This window comes from Oreochromis aureus, linkage group 14, assembly GCF_013358895.1.
Source record: "Oreochromis aureus strain Israel breed Guangdong linkage group 14, ZZ_aureus, whole genome shotgun sequence".
Taxonomy (NCBI): Eukaryota; Metazoa; Chordata; class Actinopteri; order Cichliformes; family Cichlidae; genus Oreochromis; species Oreochromis aureus.
The window spans coordinates 23245285-23269678 of record NC_052955.1 but is presented as its reverse complement, the minus strand read 5'-3'; the positions used below and the strand labels follow the sequence as shown (position 1 = coordinate 23269678).

Sequence of the window (24394 nt, the reverse complement as noted above, 5' to 3'; positions counted from 1 at the left end):
TTTTATATTTTTATATTTTTTCACAATAGTCCTTCGCATCCTCTCTTTATTTGTCTTTCATCACTGCAAGAATGTCACTGTCCTTAAGTAAATGCCACGCACACACACGCGCACAAATCTCTGTCTGTGCTCTTTTTTCATCTATCTCTCTCTCCTACTGACACAGACACATCCAAAATATCTTTGTAACTCTTGTTTTACGTCATGTTTTCTAACACGTGGATAACCAATACCTTAGTTTCAGACCAAAGAGGCAGACAAAACAACCAAAACTGTGATTTGGCGGTATACTTGAATTCTCTGTTTGACCTGTGAAACCACGCAATAAAAATATTGCACTTAAGCAGTGTGATCTCTGGGTACAGCTTTGCTCGCTCTTTGAGGAATTTACTAGTTTGTTGAATTTAAGGTCAGTGTTATGCACTGTCCTTGCGCTTATATAAGCGCAAAGTTTCAAAAGTTTCCATCGATGACCCCCGTGTCAAGTCTGAAGCACTTGTCCCTGTAGTTTGCTTTCTTAACCACATGTCTATCATAACAGAATGGCTGCTTGGTTGTGGAAATATTTCCAAGTCACCTTGCACCGGTGCATTAACCCATCAAGGAATGGATGTGGGCCCCTGTGGGTTTTCCATTTTCTGGCATTGTTGTTAGTTCCAGATAAAAATTTTACACTGACAATAAAATCATTTGAATTCATTTCATTTTTTTCTCAGTTCCATATGATCAGAATTCAGTGAATGTCAAACATTTCCAAAATAATTTCCTAACTGAAATGTATACTCATTTGCCACTATGTTAGGTACACGTATTAAGCTGCTCATTAACACAAATATCTAATCAGTCAATCATATGGCAGCAATTTGCATTTAGGCAAATTTCTTTTTTTTTCTTTTTTTTCTTTTTTTTTTTTTTAACCTGTCCCATTTGGTTCTTTTGCCATCAGAATTATTGTCTAAAGGCGAAGAAAGATGCCCAACGGATTTACTTTACCAAATGGACCATCCCAGCCTTGCCGTAATGGTCCATTTGATTCACCTTTTATTGTTTATTTTATTTTCACTTGCTGAATACGGGACAGACTTGACTGGTGGAAAGAAAGGGGAGAAAGAAAGAGGGAAAGAAAAAAACCTGAGAAGAGGGACGGGGAAAAAGGGCAAAAACAAAACCAACAGAATAAGCAGACAAAAACACATATATCGATCACCTGGATCACCTGTTGAGAAAGAAAAAAGAAAGCAAGCAGAAGAAAACGAGAGTAATAAACAAGATCACAATGATATATGGGAATATGACAGTAAATACTAAATATTAAACATTATTGTGCAGCACGTGAGATCGACAGCGCACAGTGTGCTTTGAGGTAGGAGCCAAAAAGGGTGTAGTTTGTGTGTGTGATCACCCATGTGTACACCTGTGAGCATGAACGCGCTTGTTTTTTAAAAGGTTCCTTCATGTAATGATCTGCTAGAGGTGTGGGGGCCACTGCCCCCGTCCTCAAGGGCATGAAGCAGGTATGGAGGAGATCAAAACTCCAGACATCCAGAGGCCCCCAGAACACAAGAGACCAAGGAAGACCAACAGAGGGGCAGCCGCGTCACTATCCCAGAAAGAGCTGAGGAGAGCCCCAGATGAGGCGTCACTCAGCAGCCGCGGAGCAGAAGCCAGGGGGTTGCAGACGCGTGCCCGTGAGCTCCGCCCGGCAGCCAGCTGTGCCTGAGTGACCGAGCCCCGGGCCGAGGCCGAGGGCACCCCATCCCCGAAGTGGCCCGAGCGAGCTCCAGGCTACATGCCCCGATAAGCAGCCGCCAAGGAGTGAGCCGGTGGGTACCTGGGCGCCCACCCCCGGAGACAAAGAACCACCAACGCACCGATGTCTGAGGGCGTCTGCCACCGGCAGGGGAAGTAGTGGGGGGAGATGGGCCTCCAAACCTTGGAGGGCCTGAGATGTCCCCAGAGAGGTGGCGTCTGATACCCAACCTGACATATAGACACAGACAAACAGGCACACACAGATACAAACATCTATTCCCACCCTCATGCTCTCATTTACAATTACTCAACACTCACCCAACATGGAGACAGACATAGAGAGACACTGTACACACAATCACACTCCCCAAGCGTACTCTAAGCCCCGGGTCTAGGTACCCTTGCTGCGCCCAGACCCAGGTGGTGTTACCGTTTTCCCTGCGGTGGGGAGAAGCAGACCGCCCCGACTCCGCAGCAGCAGGGAGGCCCCACATTCCAGACCCCAGTCGGACGGCCAACTCCTCCTCCTAGCCCCCCCGCTCCAGCAGGCCTCAGAGAACGGGGGTGTAGGAAGACTCCAAACCTCCCTCCACCCGCTCATATGTAGTGTTGATGTATGTGTGTTCTAAGGTGCATTTAAAACCCAGGAGGGCATGGAGCTACCTGCCAGAGCAGCAGGTAAGCGTATAGCCCCTCCTGCTAGCCCTCAATGTCTACATGTATTTAAAATTGAGAGGTGGGCAACGACGCCAGGGGTGAGGTGTACATCCTGATGGTAATTTGGAGTCCGCATTTAGGCAAATTTCTGTATGATCACGACGTCCTGCTGAAGTTTAAACTGGTCATCAAAATTGTGAGATCCAGGCCTTGAAAGTAGAGGTCAAACGTGAATGGCAAGACTGCTACAAGCAAGGAAACCAACAGTAATTCAGATGACCACTTGCTGCAACCAGGTTATGCAGTAGAACAGAGGTCCCCAACCCCCGGGCCTCGGACCGGTACCGGTCCGTGAGTCGTTTGGTACCGGGCCGCGAGAGTTGAGGCTCAGGTGTGAAATGTATGGTTTTCAGGGTTTTTATCGGTTTTCAGCGTTATTCTGTTATCGTTTTTATCATTAACTCGGTTTTCCTGGGTCTTTTCACGTGTGTTATGAATAAATCTTTTTTTTTTCGGTACCGGTACTAGTTTTATTTTGTTGTATTTATCCGCGACACCTTAAAGGCCGGTCTGTGAAAATATTGTCGGGCATAAACCGGTCCGTGGCGCAAAAAAGGTTGGGGACCGCTGCAGTAGAACATCACTGAATGCATAACACATCAGTCCTTGATGCAGACGGGCTAGAATAACAGAATACCACACTGCGTACCACTCCTGTCAGCCAAGAACAGCAAATTCAGTTTGCACAGGATCCCTTAAATTGGACAGCAGAAGATTGAAAAACACTGCTGGTCTGACCAGACTCGATTTCTGCTGCGTTATTCGGATGGTAGGGCCAGAATTTTGGGTAATCAACATGAAAGTATGGATGCATCCTGCCTTAAATCGGCAGGCTGGTGGTGTAATGGTGTGGGAAATATTTTCTTGGCAGATTTTGGGCCTCTTAGTACTAATTGAGTATTGTTGCTGACCACAGCCATCCCGTTATGACCACATTGTTCCCATCTTCTGACGGTTTCTTCCAACAGCTCAAATAATCTCAAACTGCTTTCTTTGAAATGTAGTGGAACGGCACATTCCCATCATGGATGAGCAGCTGGCAAATTTGCAGCAACTATGTGACCAAATTCTCAAAAGAATGTTGTTAAATCTTTGCCATTAATAATTAAGGCAGTTCTGAAGGCAATACTTGCAAAGTGTACATAATAAAGGGTCCAGTGAGTGTATGTATTTCCCATCTCCTGTCTTAGTGGTGTTATTTGCTGTTGTGGACTGAGCTTATTTCTCAAACACAAGTGTCACATCTTTGTATCTATTTTTATACATAGGTAGACTTTTTTAAAAATCATGATACAGAGATCATCTGCACAATCCTTACACTCGCAGTAACCCACTGATAACAGTGTACTGTGTGTACAATGGATGAGGTGGATAATAGTCCATGTATATTTGAAAGAGCTTGAGCGACAGACAGATGAAAAAGGAACAGAAGAGAAGAAGATTTCGTGTCTATGTGTATGTGTTTTTGGCAGTAAATCAGTATGCTAATGAGGCATGGTCTGTAATCCTCTTACAGCTAATCTCACTCAATCCCTCCAGTCCAGGCCTGGGCACTGCTCTCACACACCCAGGCATGCCTGAGTGAATACAACAGACACACACACATAGAGACTCGGTGCTTGCTCATACAACTTCTCAAAACACACAAAACCTCTTTCACAAAAATAGTGACTTTGACAGAAAGATAATGAAATTTTTATAGAAAGACTTGAATGCTCATAATGCCACGGATTTTATGTGAGCACCGTTCTTTCACAGTCGCTCAGTGTTTCCTCAACAGCACTGTTTGAACCACAGAGAGACCAGTACTTTCCTTTTCCAGGCTCATCTTAGCCCTCTTTTTTTGATAGCGTGTTGTAAAGGCCAAGGTGAACTTTGCTATTCAGACGGAGGATGCTGGTCTGCAGCATGAATACTGATTACCTGCGCACGTCAAAGGTAGTTGTGTATGTAATTGTGCAGGCCCACGTTCTGCCAATTCTCCCTTACTTTGCAGAGAGACATCACAAGCCATGTGGTCCGAGAACTGTTTTTCTTAGTGTTGCCATAGCGATGCGGGAAAAGGTCACTCAGCGATGTTCTCCGCTAAGACCTTGTGTATGTGCATGCATGTGTACTTCAGTGCAGCAGATTGCATTTGGCAGCAGACACCAAAAGAATGTTCAGGATGGGGCAGCTGCGCCAACCAGAGAAGACAGCACTGCGCGTGTGTGTCTGTTTGTGTGTGCACGCTCGTGTCTGAAAGCAATATCTGCTGATACTTGCACAAAAAATGTCACAGAGGAATTTCTAACACAGCCACTCATGCTCGGCGTGCCTGGATCGTTGCATGTGTGTCACTATTAACCCATATCTGATATGTGATTCAATATATTACAGCGGGATTAGAGCTTAAGTATTCTCAATAAGGGGTTACACACACACACACACACACACACACACACACACACACACACACACACACACACACACACACACACACACACACACACACACTGATATACTAAGAGCTTGGCTTCTCAACACCAGGGGGCTGACAAGGTGTTCTTCTCTGTGTGGTGAATTCTGCTGCATACCTAGTACTCAATATGCATAGCACATCACCCTCCTAAACTTTCTCTCTCTGTCTTTCATAGTGTCTTCCTCTTATTCCCCATCTCCCTTTCTCCATTACCTCCTTCTTTCTGCTTTCCCTCAGCCTTCCCTTTTTTCCTCTTTACCCCAGACTTCTCTTCACATCACCACCCTTTAGGTGCTGTCTTCCCCTCCTTGTCTCTGTCTCCCTGTCTATCTCATCTATGTCTCCTTCTAACCCATCTGCCCTCACAAAATACCGCTTTGCTGCTGTGTACTAGCATTTCCCTCTATTTCTTCTTTCCTGCTGTGTTCAGCCCTTGCTCTATGCATTGCTAGTATCGCACAATATATCCACTTACTCTGACTCTGTGTACCATATCAAATTTGAACGTAATGTTGACACACATTTTACAGATCCTTTTTTGACTCTTTTTGTCATCTTCCTACCCCCTTTTTCCTCCTCTGTGCAGCTATGAAAGAGCTCTCGCCCCCTCCTCTGAATCTGCGGCGTCTCTGCACCGAGACAATGGAATGGGAGCCAGTGTTGATCATCATCTCTCCAGGGGCAGACCCTTCCCAGGAGCTCGCAGAACTAGCAGCCGAAACTGTTGGCAGGGACAATTATCATGAGGTAGCGAATAACAGCATAAAATGGTAGAAGTCGCAGCAGATTAACAAGTGCAGGTGGATTTTTTCTTAACATAACAGCAAGATCACAACTATAGAATCTAGCCCATTCAATTTAGTCTAGCCTAGAATCTAGTGATATACTACACACCTTAAAGGGGAAAACAGAGGGTGCTACAATTTGGTGAATGTCCTGTTGCTAAATAGTTCTTGACATATGTTTATTTGGCATATAAGTCTGAGAAAAGATGCTCTTACACAGCTGAAGTAATACAATGGGGTTATTATCACAATTTAAAAGCCGAAACTTAGCAAAATCTCGGAGATAATCTCACTTGGTGCCTAACTTATGAGTTATTACAGTGTAGTATTCAAGTTTCATACCACTTTCTCTGTTTCTCACTCACCCCTCCATCTCTCCCCCCACTTCTCCTGTTCTCCCTCTCTGTGTAGATCTCCATGGGTCAGGGGCAGGCTGATGTAGCCTTAGCTACACTCAGAGAATGCTCCCGAAATGGAGACTGGCTTTGCCTGAAAAACCTTCACCTTGTCACCGCATGGCTACCCCTCCTGGAAAAAGTGAGTACTCTGTCTCAGTGAGTTTTTGTCTGTGTTAGTGCCAGAGGATCAGCCGTTATCTTTTGTCTGTGTACATGTGTCTGAGTGAGGGGTTTTTTTTTGTATTTTGAACTATTTTTTGGGTTAATAATGGTTGAACAATAGAACCTGAAAAGGGGTGTTTTTGATGAATGAGTTAGTCTGAATAGATTATTTATTCATGGATATGAACTTGTGTCAATCCACAGCTGGACTTTATTAAATAGCTCTGCATTAATTGTAAAATGATATTACATTACATCAACGTGTGAGTGTGTGTGTGTGTGTGGGGGGGGGGGGTAATTGTAATAATCCAGCAGAGGAAAGATATCAAGTCCAAAACTAATATAATAACTACACAAGACTTCCAAAGTAAGTTTAAGAAGTAGTCCAATAGCGAGTCCATGGAGGAAATCCAATAAAATAAGTCCCACAGACTGCATCCAACAAAGTGAGTCCACAAAATAGTTTCAGTAGAACACGCCCGGTTAGAAGACACCCCTAATATATCTTTTTTGACTCCACATTGTAAGATGGCATTGGAGTTAAAAGGGAAGATCAGTGTTAAAGAGTCATGTGGAAGACATGTATTAAAAGTGTGTTTGTAATTACTTATTTCACTCCAGCTTGTAAGTGTTTATCTGTAATATTACAAGACTGCTACATACAAAAACAAAGCCACGACCACATTCTGCTGGTTGCCCAAATTTCCATATCTAAAATTACCTTCTGTCCTTTGTCTCTACACATACACATTTTGTATTCTGCCTGCCCACAATAGACTCTTTGGTGTTGTTTATGCCGCTGTGTTTCTACATTTGTCTTTCTGGACATTTACGTGTGTGTGTCTATGTGTATATGTGTTTGGATCTTGCTTTAAGTATGTGTGGATTTGTGTGGAATTATCATGTTGTGATGTCTTGTATATTTTAATTTCAGGGAAGATGGGCTTTTATGTTACAATAAATAGGATTCTTTTGTGTCGTGCAAATTTTTGGTTGTTTCTTTCTTTCGTTTTTTTTCCTGGGGTTCAGTTTCATTTTTTGTTGCTGTAGCAGGCCGCATCTTTCAGATGCCAAAAAAGGCGATAATGGGAAGCAAAGCCCAAAGCAGACAGTTTCAAAGTTTAACTGGTTTATTGACTCAAGGAGAGAAGATGTCATTGCGGAGAGATCCAGGAGACTGAGCAGGTTAGTCACTGGGAGAGGAGTAATTTGTAAGTCTGGGAATGATTGGTTTTAGTTAGAGGAGGTTGGGCAGGCAGGCAGGTGACTTGAGACATGGACTTCTTCAGTGAAGTTGAACAGACCAGCTTGATGGAAACAGGTAAGTTGCACTGAGCAGGGATCCACTCTTTGGCCACTCGGGAAGTACTGAAAAGCAAGAAAACAAGAATATTACACTAGAAAATCTGCGAGAATGCAGGAGAGCCATAAAAAAGCCTGATTACCACTCTGAAGAGGCAGACAATCTGGTGGACTCTGAGTGCTGGAGCCGGTCCATAAGTAGTGGTTGTTGATGACAGTGTTGAGCAACAGGTGACCAAACCGAAGAGTGGGAATCCGACTCTCCTCCTGCCTAACCCAACAGGGACTCACAGAGAGTTAGAAGACCAGAACAGTGCAGGACGATAACGGTACCATATTGAGAGGAACCACTTCATGCTGTGATTACCCCCCTTGCCTGTGTTTGTTTGTGCATAGCCCTCACCTGTATACATGTGCCTGTGTGCATGCCTTGGAGATAGCCAAGAGATCCCACCTGTCAGCTCTGCGCCCCCCTCCTGAGTGTGACTTAAACCATGGCTTATTACAGCTCTCCTCTACTTCTTCTCCTAATATTTCATTTTGCATTAATCTGCCTGTTTTTCTGTATTTGTTTCCAACTCTATTCCCCAGCCATCTTCTCACCAGATTTTCACACCCTTCCTTAAATTTTACAAGTACAACTCTTTCTTTCCGTCTCTCTCTTTCTCTCGCTGTTTCATTGTCTCCCTCTTTGCGCAGCTACCGATGTAGTCGGGGCCTCAGCACTCGAGCTTGAAATGAAAAGCTGACGCAACGTGGGGAACGAGGGAGGCAAGGAGCGTAGGAAAGAATGGAGAAACTGAGGATGAAAATAGAAAAAAACAGGGAAAATGAACTGAACCGCAACATTCTACCAAGAGAGGGGGTGTGTTTTAGTATACGCTTCAGTTTCTGTAGCTTCGTCCTTTTGCTTACCGTTTCTCCCGCTCTATGTTTTCCAGCTTCTTTTTTTGCCCATCTGTCTCTCTGGTGTTTCCTTTCTTCACTAAAGCAGTTGGCCATTTAAAGAGATGGAAATAGAGGTGGAGAGACGGCAGAGAAGAGTGGTCAGTGTTCATAATCTGAGTTGGCAGGGCAGATGTCTTCTCATTGCTGTCCACTCATATTCTTCCACTTGCACTATTTCCTGCCTCATTGTTTACATCACTCACTCCATCTGTCTACTTATGGATCCTTCCCTCACTCTTGTAATCAATTTGCTTCCATCTGTATTATTGCATTATGAGGAAACAATGGCAAAATTTGATCCGCACTTTTTATGATAAATCAGATACCGCCAGTGGTTTCAGAATATCTGCTGTGATGTAATTAGTAACTGATCGAAATATGATATCTGTGTCTTTACAAGGATAATTCTTATCACTGGTGTGCTGATTCAGAGCCTATTTAGTTTATCTATTTGTGCATGAGTGGTTTGGCTTTCACACTCTGGACAGTGTGGATATATTCCAACAAAGGGAGATTTTGATTTGTGAATACTAAAATAGATTTATGCTCTCTCTGGCGTCTTCCTGCTCCTGCTTTCTATCTACACATCTACACATTTTCTTTTCCTCGTTGTTTTCTTCTTGGTCTTACATCATCCTGCAACACTATAATTTGTTCCAGTGGAATTCTGATTGACAACGCTTCAGACAGACATACGTGTAGACACATTTACGCAATACACACACACATACAATGGGAGACATCAAGTATTTCTTCAAGGGACGTCAGTTCTTGTGGTCTTTGATTTTTTTGGGATCATGTGAGCTGCCATGAGGATGACTTGAGCTCTAAATGATGCAGAAACACATTGATTACAGTTTGACTGTGTGTGTGTGTGTGTGTGTGTGTGTGTGTGTGTGTGTGTGTGTGTGTGTGTGTGTGTGTGTGTGAGAGAGTGTGTGTTTGTGTTTGTATGTGCGTACCCAATCAGATGACACAAGACCCTAAGGTGCCAGCAGGCTATTTTTAACCATGAGTCTTTGAGAAAAATAGAAAGAGATGGGGAAGGAATGTAAAGGGGAGATGTGAAAGAAAGAAAGCTAGAAATTGAGAGAGTAATGGAGTCAGGAGAAAAAAAGATGCTGAAAGAAGAAAAAGTGAATGTGAAGTGAAGTGAATGGGTTTGTCATTGTGGAGAATTTATCACAGTGCAATGGTTCTAAAAGAGAAACAATTATATAAAAAGACAGACAGAAAACATGAAAGGATGAAATGTATTTACTTGAAGTATACTGTGCATAAGGCTAGTTTAATTAGTATAATTTCCCTACATGCAGCACCTTGCAAAAGTCTTGAGGCACCTCTCATTTCTTTATATTTTGCTAGGAAAATGGGTGCAGTAATTTTTGAAATGTGCAGACACACAATATAAAAGCTCAGTATTTGGTATGACCACCTTTATTCTGTAGCACAGCCTGAACTATTTTAGGCAGGCTTTCTTGTAATTTCTTTAAGTAGTCTTCAGGAATAGTTCTCCAGGCTTCTTGAAGGACATTCAAAGCTCTTCTTTGGATGTTGGCTGCCTTTTGTTCCGTTCTCTGTCAAGATCATTCCATACTGCTTCCATAGTCTTAAATTCTGAACTCTGGGGAGGCCAATACATGTGTGATCATGTACCAGTGTGTGTTTTTCTATCCAGGTATGATGCATCTTCAAGATCCTGTGTCAGATCTTTGCTTGTTTTTTTTCATATTTCTTAAGGACATAACTTTCAGATCCTATCTGTGTGCTGTAGATGTAGATCTTTTAAGCCAACCATCACTTCTCTGGTCCTCTGCTCTTCCAGTTTCCTCTCTTGTTATTTATTTATTTATTAACCTTGGCACACCATACCAACCCGTTTAAGGACACACAGCACACCAGGCTGGTATATGCCAAGTTTTCAGCTAATAGCTCTTTTGGAAACACAGTGTTTATACAAAAATACAATTTTATGCCTGTCAAACTGTGTTTTAGGCACTTTTCAAATATTCAGACAAAGAAATTGAAAGTAATGAGTTTTTTCAACAACGTTTTGTGCCAAAAGATACAATTTAACATAGGTTCTGTGCTAAGTTATTTTTTGCGTAGAAACAACACTGATGCATTTCTTGAGTTAGGTGCCTTTTTTAGACTCTTACACTCGTTTCATCAAACCACTGAGTAAGGTTTATAGTTTGAAATATTTAAGATTTGCAGACATATGTGGGTTGGGAAGCCGTGGTACTGGATACGTGGTCTGGTGTCATGTCATAAAACTCAGATTTCAGCTTTGATTTATTGGCATATATATTAATCTATTTAATGTGCACACTCTTTTTCCTCTGTAGGAGCTAAATGTTCTACGGCCCAAAGCAGGCTTCCGTCTTTGGCTGACAGCAGAAGTTCACCCCAGATTTCCCCCCATTCTGCTGCAGTCCAGCCTTAAGATCACTTATGAGGTATGCACACAAATACACATCCAGTACCATAAGTTTGGTGTTTTGACTCATTGCGCAAATTAGAGCTGTTCCAACACATTTTTGCAAGCATTCTGTACACATGCTTACATATCCTTATACTTACCTACCACTTTATACAGTATCTCAAATCATCCTTGGATGTGGGTGCCTGTAAACTGAATTTATCAACGTGTATTTTCTCTACTCCATATAATACGCCGGGAGATACAGAAGCCTGCGGTTTGTGTGTTAGTGATGCTGCTTTAGTGCTCAGTGTGTTTCTGATGGGAGTTGTGCTGGTGGGGTTAGCTGCTTCAGCAGCCAAGCATGCTGCATGAACTTCCTGTCTGTTTCACTATTTTTCGTCTTTTCTTTTTCTTCACAAACACTTGGAAAAATCTGTTAGTTTACTTGTGTTTATACACATTATGAACACAGTCTGGCTTACTGCAATACAAAATGTCTCAGCTCCAGGATAAGTGTGAACATTAATGTCTAAAGCTATAAACTGATATATGTATGTAGTATTTATTTAAATGGGTATGTGCATATGGATTTTCTTTTTTTGGGGGGGTTGTTTGGTTAGGATTGTAGAGAGGAGAACTGGTTGATTGGTGCTACACCTAAACAAATATATCTAATCTACTGATTTGGTAACTCATCCAGTGCATTGATCAACTTTGGCAAATTGTGTGCACGCCTTACTGGCAGTGTGCATTGTCAAAACCCCCAGATGGTGTACAAGATCTTCAGCTAAGCTGTTAATGTTTGAACAAAGTCGATGTATACTGATTGGTTTTAACTTAAATGGGCCATATTGTTGGCAGAGGAATGAAATATTCAGAGAACTGTTTAGAGGAACAATATGTGTTGCATCATGTGGCAGATGCTGCAGCTAAATTATACCAAAACATTTATATCATTTATATTCAGTAGTTATGTGCACATGTAGTAGTTCTGTGTATAGTCTAGCCTGTTCGTGCAAGAGTACCAAAGTACTCTGTGTCAAGAAGCTTCTGTCCCAGTCCTTCCTGTGGTAAATTATACGTTCAACTCTGTCGAACTAAAGAATTATTTTTATATTTAATTAAGCTTTTTGGTGATTTAATGGGCTACAAATAACTTACCTAACAGTTAATCAGTGCAGAAAGGATTTTCAGCCTTCCTGCTATGATGTTTTTTCAGTGTCTCGCAGTTGTCAGACATTGCCAGATTTTTGCTACAGTCATAAGTAATTTTTTTTGTAATTAATGAAGCTCTTCAAAAACACTTTGGCTCAAATGTTTTCCAGCCCCATGTTAGCTAAAGTTCTAAATACAAAACACAACTAAACAAAAACTCGAATGCGTCTTCTTTATTTCTTAACAGGACATTGTCGTGAATGCATTTGTTCAAAATATTTATGTGTTTGGAGCTTAGAATCTTCTTTTATGTTTGCTATTTGATCTTTGAATTTATATGTGAATAATGTGCAGGATTACCACCTTTCACACTTTCACTTTTCCTCCTCCAACATCTTTCTTTCACAATTCCAGGATCCTCCTGGATTAAAGAAGAATTTGCTGAGGACATATGAGTCCTGGACTCCAGAGCAGATCAGTAAAGGTTGTGTCTCTTCTCTGGAGTTGATACCTCAGAGTAGATTATACATCTCTGAACTCATCATGTGTCAGCCTTTTGACATAGCTGAAAAGTAGACCTATTGCTTAAATTATAAATATTTTTTTTTGTTGTTTCCTGTCTTGTAAGTGACAGTTCACTTTCTTTGATTATAATATAAGTGTTCTCGCACTAGTATAATCACTGTTTTTGATATCACTGCCTATTAGCTTTAGCAGCTTGTCATGTGAACCAGAATCACAGCTTCTGTGTTGTGACGTCGTGACTGATTGTGTGCAGGAGGTGTTCTGGCCAGAGCCCAGTCTCTTTTCTGTTTGGGTTGGTTCCACGCCGTCTGTCAAGAGAGACGAAACTACATCCCACAGGTAAAATACTTAAACAAATAACGTAATCATAGTTCTTTATAATCATTATGTGAGTGAGTACTCCAACCTTGTCATTGTTACTACGCACACAGCACATTTTCAAATTCCAAATCATTTGAAAATAATTTGTCCCTCTGATAATCAAGGCGTATAAAATGATTAGGCAACTTTAAAGAGGCTCTTCAGTTCAGAACTGAATGAGAACTGAAACATCTAAACAAACTTGAAGAAGTTCAGTTTCCTTCTTTTTTCAAGCCCTTATGGACTACCATTACCTGGATGACTGAGAACCTACTCAGACACTGGACAATTAAACATATTTGTTGTGAATAGTCGACATGGTTCCAAACTATATAAAAGATAATTAACCTGATGGATGGGCCTGTAGCTGTATTAATGATTGATAAAGGATGTCACATTAGAGAGGTGGTGAAAGGTTGCTGCTGTAGGTTTCTAAAATTTGACCAATGACCAAAATTCATTCCCAGACCTATCAGTATCTGGAAAATACCTTTTCCAAATAGTGGTTTAGGATAAAGCCCAGTATTCAAGGAAGCCATGAAATGATGGTTAATTTAAGACAGACTTCAAACAACAAGAAACATGAAATATGTCAATATAATTAATACCTATCAAGGCAATAACAAAAAACATGAACAGATCAATTACAAATTATAAAAGAGAAAAAAAGAAATGCAACACAGCTATAAAAAGAATCTTTAAACACATTTTTATGTAGAAATGTTTTTCAAGAAGGGATTTAAAGCAAGTCACTGATTCTGCAAGCTTTATCTCCGCAGGCAGGTGGTTCCAAAGATGAAGGGTCACCTTTAGATTAAATCCTTGACTTTGGCACAGCCAGAAGGTACCCACCTGAGGGTCCAAGGCTCCAAACCAGCTTATATTGAATCAGCATCATTGCTGTGTAGTTTTTGGGCACAATAAATCAGTAGTCAAGTCAAGTCAAGTTTATTTATAAAGCACATTTAAAAACAACCAAGGCTGACCAAAGTGCTGTACAATAAAATACAAATATAGAATACTATAAAACACAGGTACATAAAATACCTCACTGATAAAACAATAAATTAAAACAATAGGTTAAACCTTGCTAAAAGCCAATGAAAAGAGGTGAGTTTTAAGAGCAGTTTTAAAAGTTCCTAGGCTTGTGGAGAATCTGATGTGAGGGGGTAAACTGTTCCACAGTCTGGGTGCAGCCACAGCAAAAGCCCTCTCTCCCCTAGTCTTTAATCTGTACCTGGGAACATCTAAAAGCATCAAGTCTGCTGACCTCAAAGATCTCCTAGGGCAGTAAATACTAAGAAGCTCTGCCAGGTAAGGAGGTGCAGTACCGTTAAGAACCTTAAAAACCAGCAGTAAAATTTTAAAATCAATCCTAAAAGCAACTGGGAGCCAGTGGAGAGAGCAGACGACCGGAGTGATGGTCTCTCTTTTGGAACCGGTCAGCATGCGAGCAGCAGCGTTCTGCACCAGTTGGAGGCGATGCAGACAGGAACGATCTAAACCAGCATAAAGGGAGTTACAGTAGTCCAGACGTGAAGTGATAAAAGCATGGACCACCCTTTCTAGATCGTTCCTGCACAGGTAGGACTTGACTTTAGCTAAAATCCGTAGGTGATAAAAAGATCCCTTGACTACGGAGCTGATTTGTTTATCAAATTTAAAAGCACTGTCAAAAGTAACACCGAGGCTCTTAATGGAGGAAGTACATTCAGAAGTTAGGGGTCCCATAAAATCAAAGGAAGGGTTGGGGTCTTTAGGAAGCCCAAACACAATGACTTCAGTTTTACTTTCATTTAGATGTAGAAAGTTAAGAGCCATCCAAGTCTTAACGTCAGACAGACAGGAGAATAACGGCTGCAAAGAGTCCTTACAGTCTAACCTCAAAATGAGGTAGATCTGAATGTCATCAGCAAAAGAGTGGAAGGACACATTATGTTTGCGCAGCACATCGCCCAGAGGGAGCAAATACAGAATAAACAGCAGGGGGCCTAGAATGGACCCCTGAGGTACACCACAAGTTAAAGGAGCTCTGGGAGATGACAGTTCACCGAGGTGAACAGAGAAACTCCTGTTATCCAGGTAGGACTGGAAAAACTTTAAAACAGTACCTTTCAAACCGACACAGTGTTCTAGGCGGGATAACAGTATGTTGTGATCGACGGTGTCGAAGGCTGCTGTCAGGTCTAAGGTTACTAGGACAGCAGCACGACCAGAGTCTACAGTTAAAAGCAAATCATTAAAAACTCTCAGTAAGGCGGTTTCAGTGCTGTGACGAGCTCTAAAACCGGACTGAAACTTCTCATAGAGACTGTTGTTGTCTAAAAATGACTGGAGCTGCCTGAAGACAACTCGTTCCAATACTTTGGACAGAAAGGGCAGATTGGAGATGGGCCTATAATTAGAGAGTATAGATGGATCCAGGTTAGGCTTTTTGAGGAGTGGTTGAACAACAGCATGCTTAAAAAGTGTTGGGAAACAACCAGAGCTGAGACAGGCATTGATCAGGACCAGAAGGACAGGTCCAACTGAGTCCAGGACCTGCTTCAGAAGACGAGAGGGGATAGCGTCAGTGGAACAGTTGGTAGACTTGACCTTGCAGACTGTTTCATGCAGCTGAGAAAGAGAGATTAGCTCAAACTGATTAAAGGCAGATTGGCACGGGAGAGAAACACAGGGATTGAAAAGTGGAGGTGGAATGACAGACTGCAGGGAGGAAATCTTATTAACAAAGAAACATAAAAAGTCATTGCAAAGGGTGGCAGAAGGTGTGAAAGTAAAATCTTGAAATCAATTGTAAAACATACGGAGGTGATGCCATCTGTGGGACAGTGATTTTACATTAGATTCCAAAATGCATGTTCAGTGGGTTTGTAGTACTGAAGAGTATACAGTGGGAGAAATAACTATCTGATTCCCTGCTGAATTTGTAGGTTTGAACATGAATGAACATTTAAAATTTGTAAACCTAAAATTAATGTGAAATATAAACCTACAAAAACAAAAGGAAAAAACAGAAAAAAGCATGACAGGTCTGTTGGGCAAACACACAAGCTGATTCTGTGTGTGTGTGTGTGGGTGTGTGCATGGCTGTGTGCATGTACCCACGCATGTGTAAATGTTTACATCCAGCCAATATAAGCCTTTGTAGTAACCCGGTCTGCTGGCCAACACAATGAGTTTGGTCAATAAACCCCACACTGGTGAGGCACCTGATGCTTGTCATGCATACTCCTTATAGAGCAATGTGTGTACTATTTCTAATATAAAAGACAGTGGAATATGTAATACTTTTGATGTTGGTGGCCAGTCTTACAAAGGAAATTAAATTGTCTCAACTGTGTCTTGACTCATGGCACGTAGTGGAAGTAGAGCTTTTTTAGTCCATGTGGGTTCAGAATGTGTAACATACGGTATATAAAAGCATTTAAACAGTATTGAAGTAGGAACACTTGCTGGATTTGATTCCTTTGAGGTGCTCTTGGAAATGGATACATATAAGCCTAAAAGTCATCAAGGTTCCCAAAAGAAATCCAGCAAACTCCCTGATAAAGGCTAGAAAGCTCAAATGCCCAAACTTGAGATTTTTTCGGTTAAAAATGACCATGGCATGAGAATAAAGGCATCTGAAATATTATTTAAAAGCAAGTGCTTAGAGGTATTTATCAGTATTTTATTGTTTAAATAATTTCTGTAATCACCATTTCTATAGAGAAAATCTGGCTGTTTATTTTCTCAGTTTCAGTTTTGATGTATTGAGGTCATTCCATATCAGTTCATCAAATCCCTCCAAATGACGATCTCTGAGTTGCCTTAAATCGTCTTAAGGAAAGATACACTTATTAATGATAATTATACAAAATTTCAGAGCCTCAGGTCAAAAATAGGAAAATGAGACAGAACGCTATCCCAAATTTTGGATGTAATATTAATAGAAACTTGCATTTTGTAAAAACATTCTGGAAATGTCACACTGAAGATGGACGGAAGTATGTTTTATCTCATAATCAAGCTTTAATATCTGTGAAATAATTTACCTGATGTGGACTGTGTTTTTTTTTAATGTTATTTGTCTTGTGTATGAGAAGCTGTAAATTTAAAAAAAAAAATCTCCCCACCCAGCCTACCTGCAAAACACAGGTTTCCACAGGCCTTCAAATCTGCTGTCAGAGGCTGGATATGCAAATATTCTGTAGACTTAAAGCATCCATCATTATATGTTAACCTGAGACACTCCTGAGAGTTTATATTCATACAATCATGTACCTTAAATATTTGAAGGACCTAGCTCAAGGAGTTTTCTTTTTAGATATTTGAATTTTAAAATGCCCCCCCAAAAACAGCTTTAAAACATGTGTAAAAACGACAATAAAAATGTATTTAATTCTTCTTTTCATTTCATGTATTAAATCAGAGTTGAAGGTTTAAAATGTCTGCATGAGTGAATGCAGAAATAACCCATAAAAGTAGCTTTCTTAAAGTGACAGTCTGACATTCACTGCTACCTCACACAGCTTCTGGCCAGGTGTGCGGGGGAGAGAAAGTAAGCATGATGTTCTTGCTCTTTTCTTAATGCAGCATTGTGACTTTTGTACCTTTTTGATATGTACAGCTGAGTACAAAATTCTAACAGGAAAAACCGAAGGTGTGTGTATTATTATGCTTGTTCCTTTCAAATCCTAACGAAACAAGATTCACTGAAAATCAGTCTTGGCTGATTCTTACCTTTTCATGTTTCCTCGTGTGTCCTTATGAACCAATCAACTAAAAAAAGCTTCTTAACTTTAGAAGTGCTGGTTTGTTTGACATTAAGTAATCTGAGTACATTCTAATGAAATGTAAAGATATAAAGAGACTTCAACAAATTTAAGAAGATGTCATTTATGTGTCAATATATGGTACTTGATGCATTTCTCAAATTTAGGAAACAATCACAGAATACCTCATCTGTGAGCATTCCCCTTTCTTTAAATTCCATTTTCCTTTCCGGCCCCGTGATATTTGTTTTAGCCTCTCTGTCTGCAGTTGTCTTGTCTGTCTTTTGCTGTTTTTATCTCTCTCATTCTCTTTCTTGCTCAGTCACTGAATCTCTGGTAAGTGTTTTCGTTTGAGATGGTAATGTTGTTTCTCATCCAAGAACATGATCACCTAATTACTGAAACAGTCACAGCGCCTCTTGTCCACTCCACCATCACTCATTTCCTTCTTGCTTCATCTACTGTTCTTCTTCCCCATCTCATTTATTCTCTTGTTTTCATCCTCTTTACATGCCACTGCAAAAAGTATTTCTTTTAAAAAGAAAAGGCAGTAGAATTAAAATGAAGCAAAGCGGACAGGCTTCTATTTCCAAGGTTGTGTATATTCCTAATGAAAGGGAATCGGTAAAGTTACGTCTGTGTGCGTGTGTGTATGAATGATTAACATCTGGCCAAAGGACAGCAAGCTGACTGGTTAGCTATGTCTGGTAAATTACTGATTTTATAGCACACTTTCTGAAGTGCTTACAGTCAGTAAGCTCAAATATAACCCATACATTAAATGAAATATTGGCTCAATAAGCAGCCTTTGCTTAATACAAAAGCCTACAAACTTGTGAATGTTGACACTTATACTGTAAGCGAATTTATTAGGCGCTGCGAAACGTGTCCCACCAAAGTTTTTGAATGCACATTCAGGCACACAATTGCTGGACGAACAACATACACTTAATCACTGAAAGATGCCCACACAGTTTTCTTCCACCTCTCACCTCATCCAACTACAGTGGGCAGTTTACAACAGGTGATTGAGTGAAGTGAAGTAAACAAAAAAAAAAACAAAAAAAATTTAATGTTTTTTTTTGTTTGTTTTTTGGTTTTACAGAAATGGTCAGTGCTGTGAAAATGTGTGTTTTATCGACTTATTAAACTTTGTACTTTCAGTTTCATCTGGATTTTAAATTCCAATGGAATTTTGGATCTGAATAAATCCCAGAGGTTTTTTTTTTTTTTTTTTTTATTGTCACTTTTCATTTGTCATTTCTGTACTGACTTGTACGCTTATCTCTGATTTATCTGCAGGGCTGGACAAAGTTCTATGAGTTTTCCTTGTCAGACCTTCGTGCTGGCTTTGAGATTATCGACAGGCTTTTTGAAGGTAGGACGACTGATGAAATGTGTAAATTCAGCAGAAAGCTCTGCATTTTTGTCTGCACATGGTAATCTCTTGTTTCTTTGATTGCCTTTTATGAACGTGTTTCTTTGACCACCACTTATGAAGAAGCATAACCTGGGCAATTCAGCATTCGCATCTCTGTGTTATTTACCTTCTGTGTGGACCCCGCTTTTTATTTGTGTATTTATATGTCTCGATATCTCTAAGGTGGTAAACAATTTCAGTGGGAGTTTGTCCATGGTCTGTTGGAGAATGCTATCTATGGAGGACGTATTGACAACCCGTCTGACCTCCGCATCTTGCGCTCCTACCTTGAGCAGTTCTTTTCCGCACGTCTCCTTTCGTCCTCCCTCTCTGCTGGACAGAGAAAAAGCAGAGGAGGATTCTTTCCACCTCAGATCAGCCTCCCAAACTCTTGTGCCATATTGGTAGGTTACTGGGAACACTCACTATGTAACACCTAGTTGTACATATACTTATTATTAAGAAATATATGTGCATTACAAATATATGTATCTTTAGGCTTAAGGTGAAAGTTTATATAGTTTGTATACATCTTGATGAGCCCACGTCCAGTGGCAAAGAAGCAAAAATGGTTGATTAGATTCACTAGTTGGGGTTTGTGTTTAAGTTCTGTCTGGTGTTAGCTTCATTTTCACTTGGTTTATAAAGTAGCCATTACAAATAAATGTCAGCAATAACTCGCAAGTAAGTGGTTATGTGGTTCTGTTTTTCTGCTGCTTTGCTTTCTGTTTAGATTTTCTTTGCCAGATGTTAGTTCATTCCACAGAATCACTGACAGGTCATTTGTTTAAAAAACAATCAATATGGAAATCTATCATTTGAATTGTCAGTCTTTTGCTAGAATTCAGCAGTCAGCAGTGAGTGATGAGGGAGATCAGTTTAGTAATTTAGGCTTTTAAAGCCCTATTCAAAGCAAATATATGTTGTTAAAAAACCTGCATCAAACTGTTACAAACAACACACCCTAATAAGCTCAGTATTGCATTATTAATCCCATACACCCACACAGAAATCTAACAAGCATGCCACAAGATTTCACTTTTAAATTTAATAACGCGTTGCTTAGAAATGGAAAAATGTCTTTTGTCTTAAAGCCATGATATAAATTGGCAGCATGCTTTAATTTGCTCTCTCTTTATATGGGTGTGTGTCCATGTGTGACCTGTATGGGTCTGCGTGTCTTCCCAGGACTACCGCAGAGTAATAGAGAATCTCCCAGAGGATGACAGGCCAGCATTCTTTGGTCTGCCTGCCAACATAGAGAGATCCTCCCAGAGAATCGTCAGCTCCCAGGTGCACCCACACACAGCAGTCTGCCTATTCACACAAGCACATGCGCTCACATCGCCTGTAGCTCACATCAGTCTCGCATGTATACAGATGAGAAATGAAAAGAAAATCAACTCAAATTGTCTTAGTGAGGTGTTGGGTCAACATGTGTCACTAGAGCAGCTTCAGTGCGCCTTGACACTGATCCCACAAGTCAGTGGAACTCCACTGGAGGGATGGAGCAGCAATCCTGGCAGTGCTGGCATAGACTCCACATGATAAGCCATGTTATCTCAGCGTGATTTGACAGTGTTCCAAAGAGCTCCTTGTGATGTCAGGAATACTTGGCTTTTTCCACTTTTTCAAGTGCCGCCATAAATGTACAGTTGAGGTCAGGTGACTGTCAAAAAGTCACAATCATTGAAGTCAGTCCTCCTCTTTGATCTTCAAGCAGAAGGTGCCAAGCTTTGAGGTTAGGGTCTTTATTCTGCTGCAGTATATATCCTTCTCTACAGAGAAGCAAAGCAGAAGGTGTAACATAGTATGGAAAAATAGAGTTCAGGGCAGTCTGGTTAAAGATGCCCCTTCTCTCACTGCTATCTGTCGGGCGTTTGTGTCTTGAGTACATATGTCTGTTTTCCAATCATCCAATGACAAATACCGCCTTTGCCCACTGGCTAGATTTTTTAATCTATTCTACATGTACTTTAACAGAATTTTACCAGTATTCGGGTGGACAAATATACTCACTTTATTCACATGTATTTTTATTATTATTGCAACATTCCAAAACAATGACAACGACTGAGAATATTCTCCAGGAAAGACTCAAAAGTACTGCATGCTCATAGATATGCCCAGTTCACTTAAGCACATACAGTACTCGCACGTAATGTAACTACCTGCAAGCTGTAACTACTCATTTAGCTATGGTTGTTGAAAGTTTGTTGCATGTAGAATTACGCAGATGTCTCAGTTGAAACCTATCCAGCATAGTCTGCTTTTGGCCTAGGAGACGAGGGATCTGGGTATTTGAGACTCAATGTACTATGGCGGTAACTTTCACATGGACAGTAAATACAAAAACTTTTGTTCTCGTCAAGGGAACAATTCATTAAGAATTAAAAATGTTTAATATTTCATTAATAGTTAGTTTGTAAACACTATCAGGATGTTATTATAAGTTGCAACTGACATTTATAAAACTTTATACATTCATTACACAGTATTTATTAAACATTAACTGACTGGATATTATAAAGTTGAAACTTGTATTTATGATACATAAACTAATTACATAAATTATAACACTGATAATATTTTTTTTCCTAATTTTGTAAATCATAATTTCATTGTTACTTTAACAGTACAATAAGTTTTACTAACTGTTTAACATACATTGAATTTAATTATTGTAAAGTGTTATCGATTTATTAGAAATAATCTAATTGCTACATTTGCCAAAATCCTTAAAGATATAAGTGTAATATAAAAACAAATGAGTCGAGAAACCATTAATGACATGAAAAATTATTATTTTAAAACTGCACTATTTTTTAGACAATTATAAGACATATGCAAGATCATGTCATGCAAATTAAACCCAAAACCTTAAAATCTCAAAATAACATTTTTCACAATATGATGATTTTTGCATGTAGTTATCATTTTAAGGCACATTTGATAACATCAGAAAGTTGACGTTTATCATCCAAACAACTATATGGCAATATTTCATATATATTGCATCAGATAAGATTGATGTGTATCTGTGTTAGCTCTTACTTTGAGCTATATAAGCAAACTCTGCAAAAGCTGCACTCAATCTGTTTTGTTCACTTACGACAATAAACCGAAGCAACTTGGGGGTTTCTGATAACATTTCAGCCATAAATACATTTACCACTACTTCACAGATATTGAGTCTGACAGTTTGTATAGATGATTGTAGCTGATTAAAATGGATGTTGGTGTTTTTCAGCCTATGGAGCTTTGAGCAAAATCTGCATAGTGAGTTGAATCTGCCAAGTACTTTCTTCCTTTATAGGGAATGTGTGAATGGTGTGTATGTGTGAATGTGTTTAATGGTTTATGGTCACTGCAGATTCTGATGTAATACAGTGTAACACAGTCTCACATAAACACACAATATGTTTTATTTCAGTGTTATAATTTTGTGTGTGTGTTAGTGTGAGTTTGAGAGAGATGAAAATCTTAAAAGACAGAAGCAGGATATAGACTGAAGGTTGCATGGCTGCATTGTTCACTGACTGTGACCATATCGTTTGAATTTTGCAATATTTGCATCTAATAATACAAACAATATAGTCTGTGTAATATATGAATCTGTGTGTGGTGTTTGGATAGGACCTGTCTTTGGTGTTTACTTTCCACATTCAGGTAATTATTTTTCTCAGGCTGAGACTTATTGATTTTTATTCTTTTACAGATTTTCTGTGAAGCACAAAGAAAAATATGTTTTGATTTGATTCTGCCACTTGTGATATTGTGCAAATGTCGAAATGGTAGAAAGGTTGACCTGTAATACATGTGAAGGAAGCTGCATAAGAGCCAGTTGTTTTTGAGGAACTGGCCTGGACTTTGGCCAGATGCTATAAATCTATAAGAGAAAACAAAATCCAAGATCTTTTTAACCCTAAAGGAAAGATGAAATAGTATAAATGTGCCACACACAACACAATTAAACCTTGCTTCTTGCATGCACTAGAGAAAGGTTTTTTTTTTTTTTGATAATGGCATGTTTGTTATCATTGTCATTTGTGCAGAAAATAACATGTATATGTCTTTCCATTGTTTTACATTCAAGCCTGGTATCGTTGTTGAGAATTAATTTTTGAAAATAAAGATGCTTTAGTGTAAATTGGATGAGTAACCAAAACATGAGCACATATAAGGATTAATTTTTTTTTAAGAACCAAATCATTGTTTTCGTAAGAACAAACTGCTGATAGAACCAGAGCAAAAATGAAATGAAAATGGAATACATGACATTGCGATGACATTACAATGAGCTCGTTTTGCTGCGTTTTTCTGTTTGTACAAGGTGTGATCTTATGTGGCTCATCTCGCATTCAAGATCATCTTCTGGGGCATATCCAGAGAGCTTTCAGCTGTTTTTAGATTGCTCCTGCCACCTTCTGTTTTATGCCCTCTGTGATTTTACCACTGACATCAAACTTAGAGCTAGCATCATCTTCTCATTTAAACTGACCCAAATTTCATGTGAAGGATCGTCACTGACTGTGACCAAGCAGTTTTCTGTTGAAGAGTTTGCAGTTTACAAGCTCAAAGGCAGCATTCAGTTGAACCCCAGGATGAGACTGTCAGTGTAAAGATCTACTGTATCGTCCTGAGACGTCTGAAGGAGAACATTCAGATGATCTCAACTGTGTGTGCCAGCGTGTTATCTTGTGCCCCTTAGAGTCCACTGAAAATACTGAAGATTTTAGGCCACCGGTGTCTGAGATGATGACTTTCAATATGAAATTGGCCACATTTACATCAGGTAAAGTCTCAGTCACACAGGTCTGGAGATGGTCAACATTGTGTTAGGGACAAATGTGTATTTCCTGACCAGTTGGCGACTGGTTGCTGGCTGTCACTAGGAGAAATTCGCTGCACCAAAGATCTCCTCATAATTGCTTTGATCGGTAGCAGTTTTGTTTTGTTTTGGGTTTTTTTATTTTGTGACTGCCAATAACCTCCAGAAACCACTTGCCATTCAGTTGGGAAATACACATTTTTCCCTAGTAACCGTTAGTTGTCAAGGAGTTGCCAATGGGTCTCTGGGCCTGTGAGACCGAGATCTACTGATTTCTAAGAATATTTTTACACTTTGCATATGTGATTTTAAGTGATTCCACACTGCAGGAGTTTACAAGCGAAAGATCCATTAATTCCAGGAGAAGCCACAAATCCTTCTGGACTCGGTTGAGTA

General features: G+C 40.0%; 1 protein-coding gene across 4 annotated transcripts in view; it reads left to right on the top strand.

The window, feature by feature from the left end:
* Positions 1–24394, top strand: part of LOC116322966 (cytoplasmic dynein 2 heavy chain 1) — a 116823-nt gene that overhangs the window by 72149 nt on the left and 20280 nt on the right. For 3 of the 4 annotated variants that reach the window (XM_039597954.1, XM_039597953.1, XM_031743215.2), the window contains 8 exons: positions 5517–5677; positions 6127–6252; positions 10874–10984; positions 12520–12589; positions 12884–12969; positions 19050–19125; positions 19351–19571; positions 20356–20460. In XM_039597954.1, coding sequence (XP_039453888.1) covers positions 5517–5677; positions 6127–6252; positions 10874–10984; positions 12520–12589; positions 12884–12969; positions 19050–19125; positions 19351–19571; positions 20356–20460 — 956 coding nt within the window. Of the gene's footprint in view, positions 1–5516; positions 5678–6126; positions 6253–10873; positions 10985–12519; positions 12590–12883; positions 12970–19049; positions 19126–19350; positions 19572–20355; positions 20461–24394 lie in introns of those variants that run through there. The other variant, XM_039597955.1, reaches the window with a different exon arrangement.